Source organism: Pan paniscus, chromosome X (genome assembly GCF_029289425.2).
Source record: "Pan paniscus chromosome X, NHGRI_mPanPan1-v2.0_pri, whole genome shotgun sequence".
Classification (NCBI taxonomy): Eukaryota; Metazoa; Chordata; class Mammalia; order Primates; family Hominidae; genus Pan; species Pan paniscus.
In genome coordinates, this window is record NC_073272.2 from 18835071 (window position 1) to 18850688 (window position 15618).

Below are 15618 nucleotides of genomic sequence, written 5' to 3' on the forward strand. Positions count from 1 at the left end.
GTAGGGTGAGAGGCAGAGCATAAACAAGATTGATCAAGCATAATTTGGAATCGTTTCATGTTAAAACAAAATTGCTAAGCTCTGTCTCCTTTTCTAGGTCCTTTTCTTCATTTCTCATTGAACACTTTCCCCACAATTTTACTTGAGCTGTCTTTTCTTTTTAACTGGGAATCTCCTTCAAATCCATGGAAGATGAACCTATATTACTCAAACACAGAAAGACTACTATAAAAATGAATCAGCATCCTGGTCCTATAGATAGTCTGCATAGATAATCAAATTAGAATGAGAAAGTTGTTTGGGCTCATAATGGTCTAATGTCATTGGTCAGATTGCAAAACCACAATAGCTTCAGGCTTCCATCTCCAGGATGGGCTCTGTGGTTGTGAAGGGCAGATCTTCCTTTCCTTTGGGTCTTGCTTGAAGGATACATTCATTGAGGGAACAGCTGCTATAACAAATAGGCCCCACATTTTAATGACTTTGCACAGTAGGTATATTTCTCACTAATATAATAGTTTGGCAGGCCGCTGTCCTCAGCATGGTGATTCATGCACCAGAGCTCCTTCTGTCCTGTCACTGTGCCATCGTCTGTTCAGTGGGCACATAGGAAAGAGAGTAGAGGAGTGCTACAGGGTACTAGTCCTGCTTGGAAGTAGGGTAGGCCACTGGTGCTCACATTGCAATGGCTACAACTCAGTCACATGGCTGCATGTAACTTCAAGGGAGGCTGGAAAATGTCATTTCTGGTTGGGCAGCCGCTTAGTGACACCTCTACACCAGGCATAGTAGAGCATGAATTATTGGAGGAGTCTGCTGTAATCCCACCTATCAGCACTGCCACCACTTGCCTCTGTGACTTTTTTTTCTCAGCCCCATGACTGACCAATTTCCTTGATCTTTCTTTAGACAAATTGATATTCACTTGGGCTATAGTGTAGTCTCACCAGCCCGTTAGCTATCCTTTTCTTTACAGTAGTCAAGTCTTCTCACATCTTTGCTAATGAGATCGTTTTGATCAGCAATTGCCTTGTGGTAGTCTTATTTCCAAAATATTTTTGGCGGAGGAGGCATCCTCAGATATTCACTGTGGGCTTAGTATGAGCTTTTGCTACTCTAGATAGTTTGTTTACTAAGGCACTAACAGGACACTGTTAAAAGATCATTACCCGTCATAGGTGAAATGGCTGGACTCTAAAACAGCATTTATAGGATGCCTTCGGGGTAGGTTTATATTTTAAACAGAAATGTTCTATGATTGAAACAATACACACACCCTTCTTAAGTTCTCTCCAACAATGCTTCCTTGCAATTCATATTATTTAGCTTTGTTTGATTTTTAAGATAGTTTGATAGTAGGGGTAAATATTACCTTTTGGGATTTTATTAATAGTATTACTTTTTAATGAGTCTTTTGAAGTCTTTCATTATAAACAGCCTGCTTTCCCCAGAGATAATAACTTGCCATGCCAAATATTTGCATTTCACTTGAAACAAAACCAAGGGGTTGAATGTTTTAAATATAAGCAAATCTAATTCTCCTGTGTCTAGAGAAACTGTATAATGAACCATATGTATGTGGCTTAAGCAGACAGATGTGAAAGATTTCTCCCTCTCTCCTTTTATTTAAAAAACAAAACACTGGCAGAGCTCAAAATTGGCACCAAGTAGCAAATATCTCTGCTCAGCCAATAAAACCACTGGAGCTGGAGTTGACCGGGGGAGGCCTCTTTAGGGTGCATGCAAAAGTGGAGCTTTTCCTGGTCCTGGCTTCTACTTGGAAAGCTAAGGCTCCACAGCTTATTCGCCCTCATTTCTCAGTGCCTTCAGGCTTCAAAATGAGCCATTCTCAGGTGACTGACTTTTCAGATCTTTGAGAAGATTGTTGTGGTTGATTGTTGGACTGGTTCAGAAGAGATGGGTCCACGCATCTGGGTCCTGCGGTGACATGGCCTCTAGCTGCTGACAGAGCGGTGCTGAGCTACCAAACAGACTCATAGGCTTCCTTTCACAAAGAACATCATAGGGCAGTGTTTCCACATCTCTTGCAATACAAGACATACCTCTGAACTTCCTCAAGCTTGCCAATAAGTAGAGCTCACACTACCTTTTAGTATCTGTGATGTACCTGCCAGGGACTATAGGTGGGATAAAGTATCTGATATGGCTCCTGTCCTTCACATTGAAACCTGGGTGAAGATGTTTAGGAACACTTTAAATGTTCAAACTGTGGTACTTACCATGACTATCATAAAGATTCATATATATTTTTTTGAGACAGGGTCTTGCTCTGTCACCCAGGCTGGGGTTCAGTGGTACGATCATGGCTCACTGCAGCCTTGACCTCCTGCACTCAGGTGACTCTCCCACCTCAGCCTCCTGAGTAGCTGGAACTATAAGTGCATGCCACCATGCTTGGCAGTTTTTAAATATTTTTTGTAGAGATGGGGATTTGCCATGTTGCCCAGGCTGGTCTCAAACTCCTAGAGTCAAGTGGTCTGCCTGCCTTGGCCTCCCAAAGTGCTGAGATTATGGGTGTGAGCCAACATGCCCAGCCAAGGTTCATATTTTTTAAGACGCTCAAATCACTTGGTTTAGTAAATCAATTTCAAGCATACAGCGAGAAGCAAGGGGAAAGAGATGGGGGGGTAGGTTAGCACACTCAGTGCAAACCAGTAGAAGGGCCACTCTATGGGTTACACAGAGCTCATGTGCCGTCTCCCTTTGTCCTAAGGCCTTTCTAGGTTTAGGAGTAGGAACTCTCCTTGCCCACTTAAGTTTTCTTGAAAAGGAAGAGGGGTTGGGGTTCTCATGGGAATCTAAGAAATGAGAGCCAAGGAATGGCCCACTGGTCTGTAGGGGTGGGAGTTCTTGGCTGTTCATGCTTGTTCTGCTGTTAACAGGCCTTGCCCTGGTTGTGTTAAGTTTGCTCCACTGTCCACTTATCTTTAGGCTTCTGCAGCCTTTCTTGCCCCCCCGGCTTTGTGTCCTTTCTGTACCTACCTCCCAGCTTGTGCTGATGCTTGGTTCTGGCGCCCTCATAACTTTAAGTCCCACCTACCCTTTCTCTATACTACAGCCCCACTGAGCATCTGTTTAGGGTCTACTTTCTCTGCTCATTGGCCTTGATATTTCTCATCCACATTCCCAAGAATGAGCATCTGACCTAAGCCCTTGTCAGAGCATCCCAAAGGCCAGTATACTGTGTGCCCATGAACCCTTACTCCCACTCAGGTGACGCCAGGCGTGAGGTGGGTCATGGTGCCCACACAAGGCTGCCAGGCCCACCTTTGCAGCAGAGCATGGGAACGAGCGGTGCCGTCTGTCATGGCCGTGGGTACGGCAGGTACATTGGAGGATTTGAGCAGGGGAAGAGTGTTCTGGGAAGAAGACAAACATCTTACCCCTGAGGAGTGAGCATGTGCAGTCGGAAAGCCTGCTGAGAGGAGGCTGGGGTGCGAGGCTTCTGAAGGCCAGGTGGAGGAGGTGGACTTTTCTGTTAGGCAGCAGGTCATCTCTGCAGGCTTTAAGCAGAGGAGTTAATCACTCCCTTCTGTTCATTCCTGATTTCTGTTGTTAGAGTAGACCTGAGACCTGCTGCCTGCTAAGAGGCCACTAATGCCACGCTGGAGTGAGGTGATGTCAAGAGGAGCTAGAAAGCAGATGGTTATGGCATTGAGGAAAGAGCACACATGGGCTGACAGGGACAGCTACGCAGCAGCTTCATGAGCAGGAGGGAAAGGGCGTGTTCTAGGGGAGCAGCAGCTTCCATGTCAGACTCAGGAATGCAGCAGACCCAACATCCAGCTTGGAGATTTCTTCTCTTTTTCTTTTTTTTTCAATGGAACTGTATTTTCGCAAAATGTTACAGATCACTTATAGCAAACAGAATGGTGATGGTCAAGGAAACTGACTCTGGGCTCCTTTTTGACCGCAGCAGCTATGTGGAAGCAGCTGCAGCTGTGATAAGGGCCGCCCAGCATGGAGATTTCTGTGTCTTCGTTCACTGGGAAGTGGAGGGACAGAGCTTCCAACCCACATCCCACCTTCTTCACGAATCATCTTTGCCACCAAATCGTTGGCTCATAGGTGTCTGTTCTTGTCTCTCCTGCCCATGCCTAGCTTTTAGGTTCCTTTGCTCTGGCTCTTTCTGTCAGGGCTGAGCTGGAGGGCAGTGCTCCTGTGAGTTCTCCACATTATATCATGGCCGGTAATCTAATCCAATTCAAGCTGACATTCTCCACCCTATGTTCTACCAATGGAACCTGGTCAGACATCTGGGCTCTTTCAGGAAGTGCTGCTAGGGCATGGCTCTGGAATTTGGTGGGAGTATTTTGGAAGGTTGTGTGGTCTCTTTGGTTGTTTAGTGCTCGGACTGGATTTTGATCTTTTTTGCTTTACTTATTTTTATTGAGACGGAGTTTCGCTCTTGTTGCCCAGGCTGGAGTGCAATGGCGCGATCTCGGCTCACTGCAACCTCCACCTCCCAGGTTCAAGTGATTCTCCTGCCTCAGCCTCCCGAGTAGCTGGGATTACAGGCGCCTGCCACCACATCTGGCTAATTTTTTGTATTTTTTTAGTAGAGACGGGGTTTCACCATGTTGGCTAGGTTGGTCTTGAACTCCTGACCTCAGGTAATCCACCCACCTCAGCCTCCCAAAGTTCTGGGATTACACGTGTGAACCACTGCTCTGGGCCTGTTTATTTTTATAATAATAAGAGGTTTTTGAAAAAAATTCAGATAGATGCAACCCAGTTAAAAAAAATCCCGGTATACAAAATCCTGCCTTTGAATAAGAGATTAAAAAAAGATGGTCATTATTTGCTGCCTGCAGGGGTTCACTAAGGGATATGGGTAAGTTCCCTTAGCTCGGAAAAAGGATAATAATTAATACCCGCTTACATCTCCAAAGTCTTGAGGTGCTCAAACAAGTAGGAGTGTGTGAAATGCTTTGTACATATCAAAGCACTCTGTGAAATTTAAGGTATTAACTAATGGATAATGACTTCTTGAACATTTAAGAATGGTTTGATTTACGTTTAGTAGAAACTCATCTAGTATGAAAATGATACATTTATTACAAATGATTAACAACCCTACAGCTCTCAACCTCTTTATGTAACCTTCCTTCTGACTAAAGGACCCAGATGACTTTGAGGAATAGCCTGTTTGCTGGGTGCATTCTCACTCAGCACTTCTGGAAGTATCCATTCTACAGGTAGTATTTCATCTCATTGTCCTGGCCTTCCCAAAGCACCCTTAACCCAAGGTGTGAGATATCAAAGTAATACATATTTTACTTCAGAGATGACATCTCAAGGTTTTACAGTAGCTCAACATTTTCTAGTCTCCTTTCTCTGAACATTGTCAGAGGGGAGACAGGCGTTCCTGGGAAGAATTAATTCCTGGAATGGTGTGTGTGTGGGTGTGGGGAATGGGAGGAGATGGCCGGCCTTCTTTTCTAGGGTTAGTGGGTGGAATTGCCCGCCCAATGATTAATTCCCTCCTTGACAGTGTGTTCAGAAGCAGGCACCTTGATGGCTCTTTAGCAGCAATACCCTCCCCTTCTTTCCTAGCCTCCTTTTGTCATAAAGCCTCATCTTTTTTTTTTACTTTTTTTTTTTTTTGAGACAGAGTCTCACTCTGTTGCCCAGGCTGGAGTGCAGTGGTGCGACCTCTGCTCCCAGGTTCAACCTCTGCCTCCCAGGTTCAACCTCTGCCTCCCAGGTTCAAGTGATTCTCTTGCCTTAGCCTCCTGAGTAGCTGGGATTACAGGCACGCACCACCATGCCTAGCTAATTTTTGTATTTTTAGTAGAGATGGGGTTTCATCATGTCGGCCAGGCTGGTCTTGAACTCCTGACCTCGTGATCCACCTGCCTCGGCCTCCCAAAGTGCTGGGATTACTTGCGTGAGCCACTGCACCCGGCCAAGCCTCATCCTTCTGGTGTTCACCTCTTGGTCCTGTTAAGGTGGCCCTTGGCAAGTACCTCTTTAGTCTTAGGGTTCATGGGAGGGATAGAACAAAGGCCCACGCCTCCCCCTAGCATCGACATTTCCCTTCGTCTGCCAATGCCTACCATAGCTTTGTTTTCTCCCGCACTGCTTCCCTGGTTTTCTAGGCTCTTAAATCCTCAAATTTGACTTGCATGCCCTCTAGTGGCAGGTCTGATGCACCCCTTGTTACCCTGTTTATTGTGGTACCATAACAGCTGTTCTCACCACCCAGCTCTGTTACTAAATATTATCTGTAATTCACAAATGCCGAATGAGAGGTTCAGTGGTCCTGACTTGCCATTCAAGTAGGAGCTGGAAATGTGGGATTTGAATTGGAGCTTTTGATTCCTGGATTTATACAGCGTTTCAGTGTAACGGCAACAGTAAAAAAGATGTGGTTATAGTTGTTCTAGTTTCTTTTTTGTCATTTAAAAAGAATCCAGATTATTTTACTATCCACTCAGCTAATCTGAAAGAATGAAAATGTGAGGAATAGTGGAAAATAAGAATGATCATCTTTTTTTAAACCCTTTATTACAATTAGAAATTTTTTTGTCACTTACTGAGTATTCAGTATTTCATGCCTCAGTCCTGTTAACTTTGAAGAATACAAAAAATACATAAAGCATGATGTCTGCCCCTAAGTTTCTGTTCTAGTTAGATTCTGGTTATGAGGCAGTTAAATTTCTTCACCTGAGGAAAAAAATTAAGCATAACACATGATAACTTTTATTGGTGTTTAATTTTTCTACTTCTCACTAAAGACAGGTTCTCTGAGCATTTACTTTTTAATTTATTCTTAAAGTCCTTTTCAGTGGAGAGAGAACTACAGGATAACAGCAGTTACCCCGACGAACCCTGGAGGATAACAGAAGAACAGCGCGAGTACTATGTCAATCAGTTCCGATCCCTTCAGCCAGACCCAAGCTCTTTCATTTCAGGTAAGAATGTGGGCTCCCCAGGCATCACTCTCACCAGAATCATAGCCACCATCTTGATAAATCATTCACGCAAAATGAGTATGGCAGCCTTCTGTGATTTCAGTTTGTTTTTCATCTAAAGTCGAATTTCTTATCAGATGTAAACCATGCAGAAAAAAAGTTGCCAATGACGTTTGGAAAATTATATTTCCATTTCAAAGGGCTTAAGTGGGAATTTGGGGGCAACTTGGCCCAGACCCTGCACCTTATCAGCTGAGGCAGTTCTTGAAATGCTAGCGTGTCGCCCCAAGGGGCCACCTCTCATTGCTTCCTCGTTATATTAGAGCTCGGGCAAGGACAGAATGTGGCCTCCTAAGGAGTTGGTGTCACAAGTCTTTTTATGTTATATGTGCCTTCAAACTTCAAACTCAGGCTCGTTTTCTTTGGCTCAAATGTTTGTCCTCCAGTTTTTCTGAGAGAAATTAAAATGGGGGAGGAAAATTGGCCAGTGCTTTCCCACTTGTCAGTTCTTCTGGGTTGTCTTCAGATATATAGATTCCTGTTGAGTTCTCATGTAAAATTCAAGCTGAGAGGAACTGGTTTAATGCCAGTGTGGCTACATTTTACCAGGCTGAAAGACTAACAGTGAAATAGTAGAGTCTAGAAGAAAAACTCATAAAGCTTTCTTTTTAGACTTTAAAATTTGAAGAATAACAATATGTCCTTAATAATTGTAACCTGCCATATTGAAGTGTGGGCAAAGATTAGTTTTATCTTGTGAAATGAGGCACATAATTGAAATATACTTGTATAAGTAATTGCAAACATCATTTACTGATTGGTGGTAATGGCTTTATTGACGGCAGAATAGTACAGATACAACAAATTAGTGTTGACGTCATGATTAAGGAAAATAAGCAGAAACCCATATTGCACGATTTGACCACTTGCTAACCTTACCCCGTGCTCAGGTGAGTTTCTTCACGACATGTGCAGATATTTAGCCAAATACAAACAGGTACTTGTTAGAAATGTTTTTGTTTTCTTTTAACTTTTGTATCTTGCAGAATTTCAGATATAGACACAACTAGACTGGCTGGTACAACAAACCTCTGTGTACCTATCACATAGCCCCAATGATTTTCTCTTACCTACAGTTAACACATAAGGTTGTTTCAGTCAGTCAATGATCGCGGTCCCATAACAGTATCACGGAGCTGAAAAATTCCAGCTCCATTCATCACCTAGTGATGCTGTAGCCATCATGATGTTGTAGCACAAGGCAGTGCTCACATAAATGTGATGATGCTGGTAAAAACAAATCTGTGCTACCAGTCGTATAAAAGCCTAGCACATATGATTATGTACAGTATATAATACTTAATAATAAATGGCTATTATTAGCTTATTATGTATTTATTATGCTATACTTTTTTTCTTTCTTTTCTTTTTTGAGATGGAGTCTTGCTCTGTCGCCGAGGCTGGAGTGCAATGGCACGATCTTGGCTCACTGCAGCCTCCGCCTCCCAGGTTCAAATGATTCTTCTGCTTCAGCCTCCCGAGTAGCTGGGACTACAGGCGCATGCCCCACACCCGGCTAATTTTTGTATTTTTGGTAGAGACGGGGTTTCACCATGTTGGCCAGGCTGCTCTCAAACCCCTGACCTCGTGATCCACCCACCTCAGCCTCCCAAAGTGCTGGGATTGCAGGCATGAGCCACCGCACCTGGCCTTTTATTATGCTATACTTTTATTGTTATTTTAGAGTATACTCTTACTTATATATAAAAAAAAGTTAACTGTAAAACAGCCTCAGGCAGGAACTTCAGGAGGTATTCCAGAAGAAGGCATTGTTATCCTAGGAGGCGGCAGCTACCTGCAGGTTATTGTCCTCTTCTAGTCACCTCCACAGTATAGAGGTGGAAGACAGTGTTATTGATGGTCCTGACCTTGTGAAGGTCTAGGCTGATAAGTGTTTGTGTTTCAGTTTTTAACCAAAAAGTTTATAAGTGTTTGTGTTTCAGTATTTAACCAAAAAGTTTAAACGGTAAAAAATTAAAAATTTTAAAAATAGAATAATAGAATAAAGATATAAAGAAAGAAAATATTTTTGTACAGCTGTGCAATTTTTTTAAATTTTTAAATTTTTGTGGGTACATAGGTGTATATATTTATGGGGTACATGAGATGTTTTGATACAGGCACACAATATGAAATAAGCACATCATGAAGAATGGGGTATCCATTTCCTCAAGCATTTATCTATTAAGTTGAAAACAATTTGACTACACTCTTAAGTTATTTTAAAATTGTACAGTGTGTTTTTGTTTTAAGCCAAGTGTTATTACAATGGAGTCAAGAAGGTTAAAATAAATTTTAAAGTTTATGAAGTAAAAACTTACACTCTAAGGTTAATTTATTATTGATGAAAGGAATTTTTTTTTTTGGTAAATTTAGTGTAGCCTGAGTGTGCAGTATTTATAATGTCTACAGTAGTGTACAGTAATGTCCTAGGCCTTCACAGTCACTCACCACTCACTCTCTGACTTACCTAGAGCAACTTCCAGTCCTGCAAGCTCCATTCATGGTAAGGGCCCTACAAAGGTGAACCATTTTTCATCTTTTATACCATATTTTTACTCTGCCTTTTCTGTGTTTTTTTTTCTTTCTTTCTTTCTTTCTTTCTTTTTTTTTTTTTTTTTTTTAGACAGGGTCTTACTCTGTGCCTAGGCTGGAGTGCAGTGATGTGATCTCGGCTCACTGCAGCCTTGACCTCCTGGGCTCAAGTGATCCTCCCACCTCAGCCTCCCTAGTAGCTGGGACTGCAGGTGCACATCACTATGCCTTGCCTGGCTAATTTTTTTGTAGAGAGGAGGTCTCACTATGTTGCCCAGGCTGTTTTCTATATTTAGTTGTGTTTAGATACACAAATAGTTACTATTGTGTCCCAACTGCCTATAGTATTCAGTACAGGAACATGCCGTACAGGTTTGTAGCCTAGGAGCAATAGGTTCTACCATCTAGCCTAGGTGTATAGTAGGCTATACCATCTAGGTTTGTGTAAGTACACCCTGTGCTGTTCGCACAATGAGGAAATCACCTCATGATGCATTTCTCAGAACGTATCCCTTTTTCTAGAAATGGAATCTCATAATATGTAGTCTTTTGTGTCTCTTTCATTTAGCATAATGTTTTAGTTTTTTTTAAATTAAAACATTTGTGTGGGTACATAGGTGTATATATTTATGGGGTATGTGACATGTTTTCATGCAGACATGCAATACATAATAATCACATCATGGTAAATGGGGTATCCATCCCCTCAAGCATTTATCCTTTGAGTTACAAACAATCCAATTACATTCTTTAAGTTATTTAAAATATACAATTAAGTTATTGACTATAGTCACCCTATTGTGCTATCAAGTAGTAGGTCTTAGTCATTCTTTCCAACTAGTTTTTTGTACCCATTAGCAATCCCCACCTCGCCCCTACTCTCTCCCTGCCACTACCCCTCACAGCCTCTGGTAACCTTCCTTCTACTCTCTGTGTCCATGAGTTCAATCATTTTGATTTTTAGATCCCACAAATGAGAACATGCGATGTTTGTCTTTCTGTGACTGGCTTATTTCACTTAACATAATGATCTCCAGTTCCATCCATGTTGTTGCAAATGATTGGATCTCATTATTTTTTTTTAATGGCTGAATAGTACCCCACTGTGTATACATACCACATTTTCTTTATTCATCTGTCAATGGACACATAGGTTGCCTCCAAATCTCAGCTATTGTAAACAGTGCTGCAGCAAACATAGGAGTGCACATATTTCTTTGATACACTGATTTCCTTTCTTTTAGGTATATACCCAGTAGTGGGATTGCTGGGTCATATGGTAGCTCTAATTGTAGTTTTCTGAGGAACTTCCAAACTGTTCTCCATAGTGGTTGTACTAATTCCCACCAACAGTTAGCATAATGTTTTAAAGGCTCATTCATGTTGTATGTACCAGAATTTCATTCCTTTTTATGGCTGAATAATTCCATTATATCAGTACATCCCATTTTATTTATCCATTCATCAGTTGATAGGCATATGGTGTTCTTCCACTTTTGGAGTATTAAGAATAATGCTGATTTGAATATTTGTGTACCAGTTTTTATGTGAACATATATTTTTATTTCTTTTGAATACATACCTAGGAGTGGAATTGCTAGATCAAACTGTACTGGGAGCTGAAAGCATTCAAATTCAATCTCAGTAAGGTCTAACATTTCAAGAACAGCTGGGTCTTGCAGTTATGTAACATGTAAAGTGGAATGATTGCCTGATTTCAGTTGATACAGGTAAATCAACAATGAAGGAAGAAAGATTCCTGGATAAGTTTCTCAAAATGCCACTAGGAATTCTTAAATCTCACCAAAAGCTTTCCCAAGATGTCTGTCTTATCTCTGTGTGGTGTGATCAATGGTATTAATTTTCTTCTTTTTGGTCGGTTTTCTATTACTTTTCTATTTGAAATTTCTATTTGAAATCTGCCAAATTTGTTCAAAGTTTTGAAATTCGTCTTCTAAATTTTTGGAAAAATTTTGCAGATTTTGGTAAAAATGAAGCAGAAATTAATTTATGTGATTTGCATCTTTCATGAGCATTATGTTATTGCTTCTTTTGCCCTATTGTTATTTACATATTTTTAAAAAAGCTATTCATGTGTTGCTTTTGGTCCCATGATTCATAATTGCTTTGAGGAATAAATATGTTTGTGGTTATACAGAAGAGATTGCTGAATGAAAAAATTGTGATTCATTTGTATATAAATGTAAAAGCTACTCTAGCTGAGTAATTAATGGTTTATTTAAACAATGGCACTTGACAGGTTCTGTGGCCAAGAACTTCTTCACCAAATCAAAGCTTTCCATTCCAGAACTCTCCTATATATGGTAAGTACAATTAATGCCATATGACATTCATACCATCATCCATAACTCATCCTTTAGTTCCTACCTTTGCATTTTTTAAAGGCTTATGTTTTGAATGATGTTTTTAACAGACTACAGGAGTGAATACAACTCAGATTTTTGTTGCTGTGAAAATTAAATGTTATATGAAAAGTACAGTGAACAATGTCTGGCACATATTAAGCACTATGAGTGTTAACTATTATTTTAAAGTAATTTCCTAATTATTATCCCCATCTCAATCCCTTTTCAGTCTAGGCAATTGTGGGCACATGAGACTTACCATCCTGTAGATTTCATTTTCAGACTTTTCTACTAGGTGTGATACAAGTAACCAGAGGAGCTTGACAAACTATTTTTTATATTTTATAAGGCTGAGTGAACAGAAGGTTGAGGAATATTTTGGAGTTAGGTTAGATTTGACTATTCTAGCTGCCTCTGAGCTTTGCAAATTTGGCTTGTGTTTATCAGTTGGGCCCTAATTCAGACTTGCAGCTGTGGTATCCACTGCACCTTTATGCACTCTGGTTCCAGAAGGGCTATGCTGGGATGGTCCAGATGGCTCTATTTGCATTCATGAAAATGCTCGGTGCTGCTGTAAACTCTCGGCTGTGTGTGGGCTAGTTCTTCCCCAAAACTGGGCAGGAGATCGCACTGCTATAAATATATAATTAAAAACATTATAATGTTTATATAAAGCTTTTTGCATGAGGATTTACAGAATTATGATAGGATTTAAAATTGCTTGTCATGTTTTGTGCATCTTATTGGAAAACTACTCCAATAATATTCATGCATGTCAATGTATCTGGGATTCTGAGCTGGATTTAGGTTCTTCAACAATATATACTCTGGCATAATTTTTTTGTTTTTACAAGCCTTATATTAGTTTTGTTTTTGGTTTGTTTTTTGTTTGTTTGTTTGTTTGTTTTTTTGGAGATGAGGGCTCACTCTGTCACCCAGGCTGGAGTGCAGTGACATGATTATAGCTCATTGCAGCCTCTGACTCCTAAGCTCAAGCGATCCTCCTACCTCAGCCTCCCAGCTAGCTTTTCATTTTTTTCTAGAGACAGGGTCTTGCTATGTTGACCAGGCTGGTCTTGAACTCCTTGCCTCAGGCAATCCTCCCGCCTTGGTTTCTGAAAACTCTGGGATTACAGGCATGAGCCACCATGCCCGGCCCTTATATTAGATTTTCTGGCTAGGGAAGAATAAAGAAATTATCATTTTGAAAAGAATACCATTTGTTTTGGCAGAATTCCCAGTCTAAACATTGTTGGCATGAGACCTCCTATCTTTTTGTTGAGACACGCCTATGAAAGCTGAATGGTATTCTTTCGATCTGGCATATGAAGCAGTTTCCTGACCCCTCACTCTGGGGAACAGCTATTTCAGGGCCCCAGTGCATTCGAAATTGGAGGAGGAGGATGTAAATGGTCTAAAGGAAAGTTATGGAGCTTACCTTAGAAATATATTTTCTTTCAAATAGTAATACCTTTCTAGAATAATTTTGTATTTGTCTTATCTCTATGCTTGTCCTAACACAAGTACACTTGTCCCTGTCTACCTAAGAGATGGTTAAGCTTATGGGGTCTTAGATATAATACTTTGGGAAATAAGTTTCTTTTGTGCTGAGTAAATAGGTCTGTACCTTTTAGTGGGAAATAATGACTGAAGTTAAGCCTGTTTGAGACTCCCCCTTTCTTCCTTTTTGTCTTATCTGGTTCCAGTCAGCTTTAGTTACTAGTTTTATCCTAAAACATAATTCATTCCATTTTTTATTGAGCTTACTTGTATTTTCCCAGGAGGGAGTTCTCAAGCAAAGAACAGTTTGGTACAAAAATTTACGTGACTTGAAAAGTTCACGGTTTTCCCTTAAAGCTGAAAAACAAAGAGCTTATTTCTGTGCTCCAGGTAAACTGCATAATGGCTAGGACAACTATAAAATGGCTGGGGCCACCCTTCCTCTGCCTGTTTTGAACACCATGTCCAGGGCTTTTCACCCCATGCAGCCTGCATTTACTGAATGACTGTGGACTTCTGGGTATCATTTTTATTTCTGTGCCATAGTTTCTTGTCCTATGTCCTCAGTGTTGTAAGACACACCAACTAGGGAACCTGAATAAGTTAAATTTTTATTTATAAAATGCTACTGATGCTGATCCCATCAGTCGGCATTTTTCTTTCTCGGAGTGGCCCCCAGAGATTTCAAATGGATTTGGCTAGGAGGGTTTGGGTATCTGGTAGGGCCATCACCACAGAGTCTGGGAGTTTTATTGGCACGTTTGGGCCAAGTAACTTGTTCTGTAAGCCCCATGGTAGGTACTCATGACATTTGTTTCATTTAGGGAGCTTAGTGATGCTGACTGTGATGGAGCCCTGACCCTGCCTGAGTTCTGTGCTGCGTTTCATCTCATTGTGGCTCGGAAGAACGGCTACCCATTGCCTGAGGGCCTCCCTCCAACTCTGCAGCCAGAATACCTGCAGGCAGGTAAGGCCTCACCATCAACTGTAAACCTTAAGTACTTTTCCTCCAGGCTGTGTAAAAAACTTTTGTTTCTTAAAATGATGTCCAGATACTTTGGGGAGTCCTTGGTATTTACAGTTATTGTTCTTTAACTGCTATTAGACTTTCACATCTCATAATGTGAGGAATAGGGCTGATCTGGGTAAGTGTGTATTACCTGTTTTTCTCATTCTATACCCTCTGGATGGATTTGAACCAAAGTCACTTACCCTTTCATGACAGTTGTGAAATAGGCAAGTACTGAACCTCCCAGCTGGTATAAAATGAAGAGGAAGATCCTGTAGAGCCAAGTGTTAACTTGGCATTTTTAGGCATACCCGAGTGTCTCCGGGTGGCCCTGGGCAATGGAGTGGAATGGAACTCTTATACCTAATTTAAAAGTCAAAAAATTAGCCGGGCGCAGTGGCTCATGCCTGTAATCCCAGCACTTTGGGAGGCCGAGGCGGGCGGATCATGAGGTCAGGAGATCGAGACCATCCTGGCTAACACGGTGAAACCCCGTCTCTACTAAAAAATACAAAGAAAAAAATTAGCTGGGCGTGGTGGTGGGTGCCTGTAGTCCCAGCTACTTTGGAGGCTGAGGCAGGAGAATGGCATGAACCCGGGAGGCGGAGCTTGCAGTGAGCCGAGATCGCGCCACTGCACTCCAGGCTGGGTGACAGAGTGAGACTGTGTATAAAAAAAAAAAAAAGTCAAAAAATTACATGCAGTGAAATGTGCAAAGTGTTGTCACCTTAAATGTATGCTTGATGACTTTTTGTATATACCCATGTAACTACAATCAGATGAAGATATAGAATATTCTAGCATATCAGAAGGTTAGAATAGAACTGTTATATTTCTCCTTAATAAAACAGTCTCGCTCAAATTATTGTTTTGGACCCTTTAGATGGGAAAGAGTCATGGTGAGTATAACATATGTATTAATTCCTTTGGGAGAGTAGAAAAATTAATAGTGTGTCTTGCCCTTTTCAAAGGCAAATGGGCACTGGTCTGATTTCCATTATTCATGGAAGTATAGTGCTCATTGAGAGGCCCCAGAAACAGCTGGTGCTTTCAACAACCTTTCTCACTTTTTAGGGAAGGGCTGTTAAAGAAATGAGAGCTTAGTCATGGGTGATTATTAGCAAGAGGGAGCAGTGTCTAAAGAAACTTTAATTACTTATTAGTAGAGTATGAATTTTGTGATTAGATCTGCAAAAGGCCTTAGATTATC

The 15618-nt window shown here is 41.2% G+C and overlaps 1 protein-coding gene and 1 non-coding gene across 7 annotated transcripts in view; one reads left to right on the forward strand and one right to left on the reverse strand.

Moving 5' to 3' along the window:
* REPS2 (RALBP1 associated Eps domain containing 2) overlaps positions 1-15618 on the forward strand; it is a 202365-nt gene that overhangs the window by 91218 nt on the left and 95529 nt on the right. For all 6 annotated transcript variants that reach the window (XM_034950360.3, XM_034950359.3, XM_055106835.2 and 3 more), the window contains exons 6-8: positions 6803-6938; positions 11794-11857; positions 14224-14366. In XM_034950360.3, coding sequence (XP_034806251.1) covers positions 6803-6938; positions 11794-11857; positions 14224-14366 — 343 coding nt within the window. The remainder of the gene's footprint in view (positions 1-6802; positions 6939-11793; positions 11858-14223; positions 14367-15618) is intronic.
* LOC112438571 (small nucleolar RNA SNORA16B/SNORA16A family) lies at positions 3846-3977 on the reverse strand. Its single transcript, XR_003026977.1, has one exon. It is a non-coding gene; the product is annotated as a small nucleolar RNA SNORA16B/SNORA16A family (small nucleolar RNA).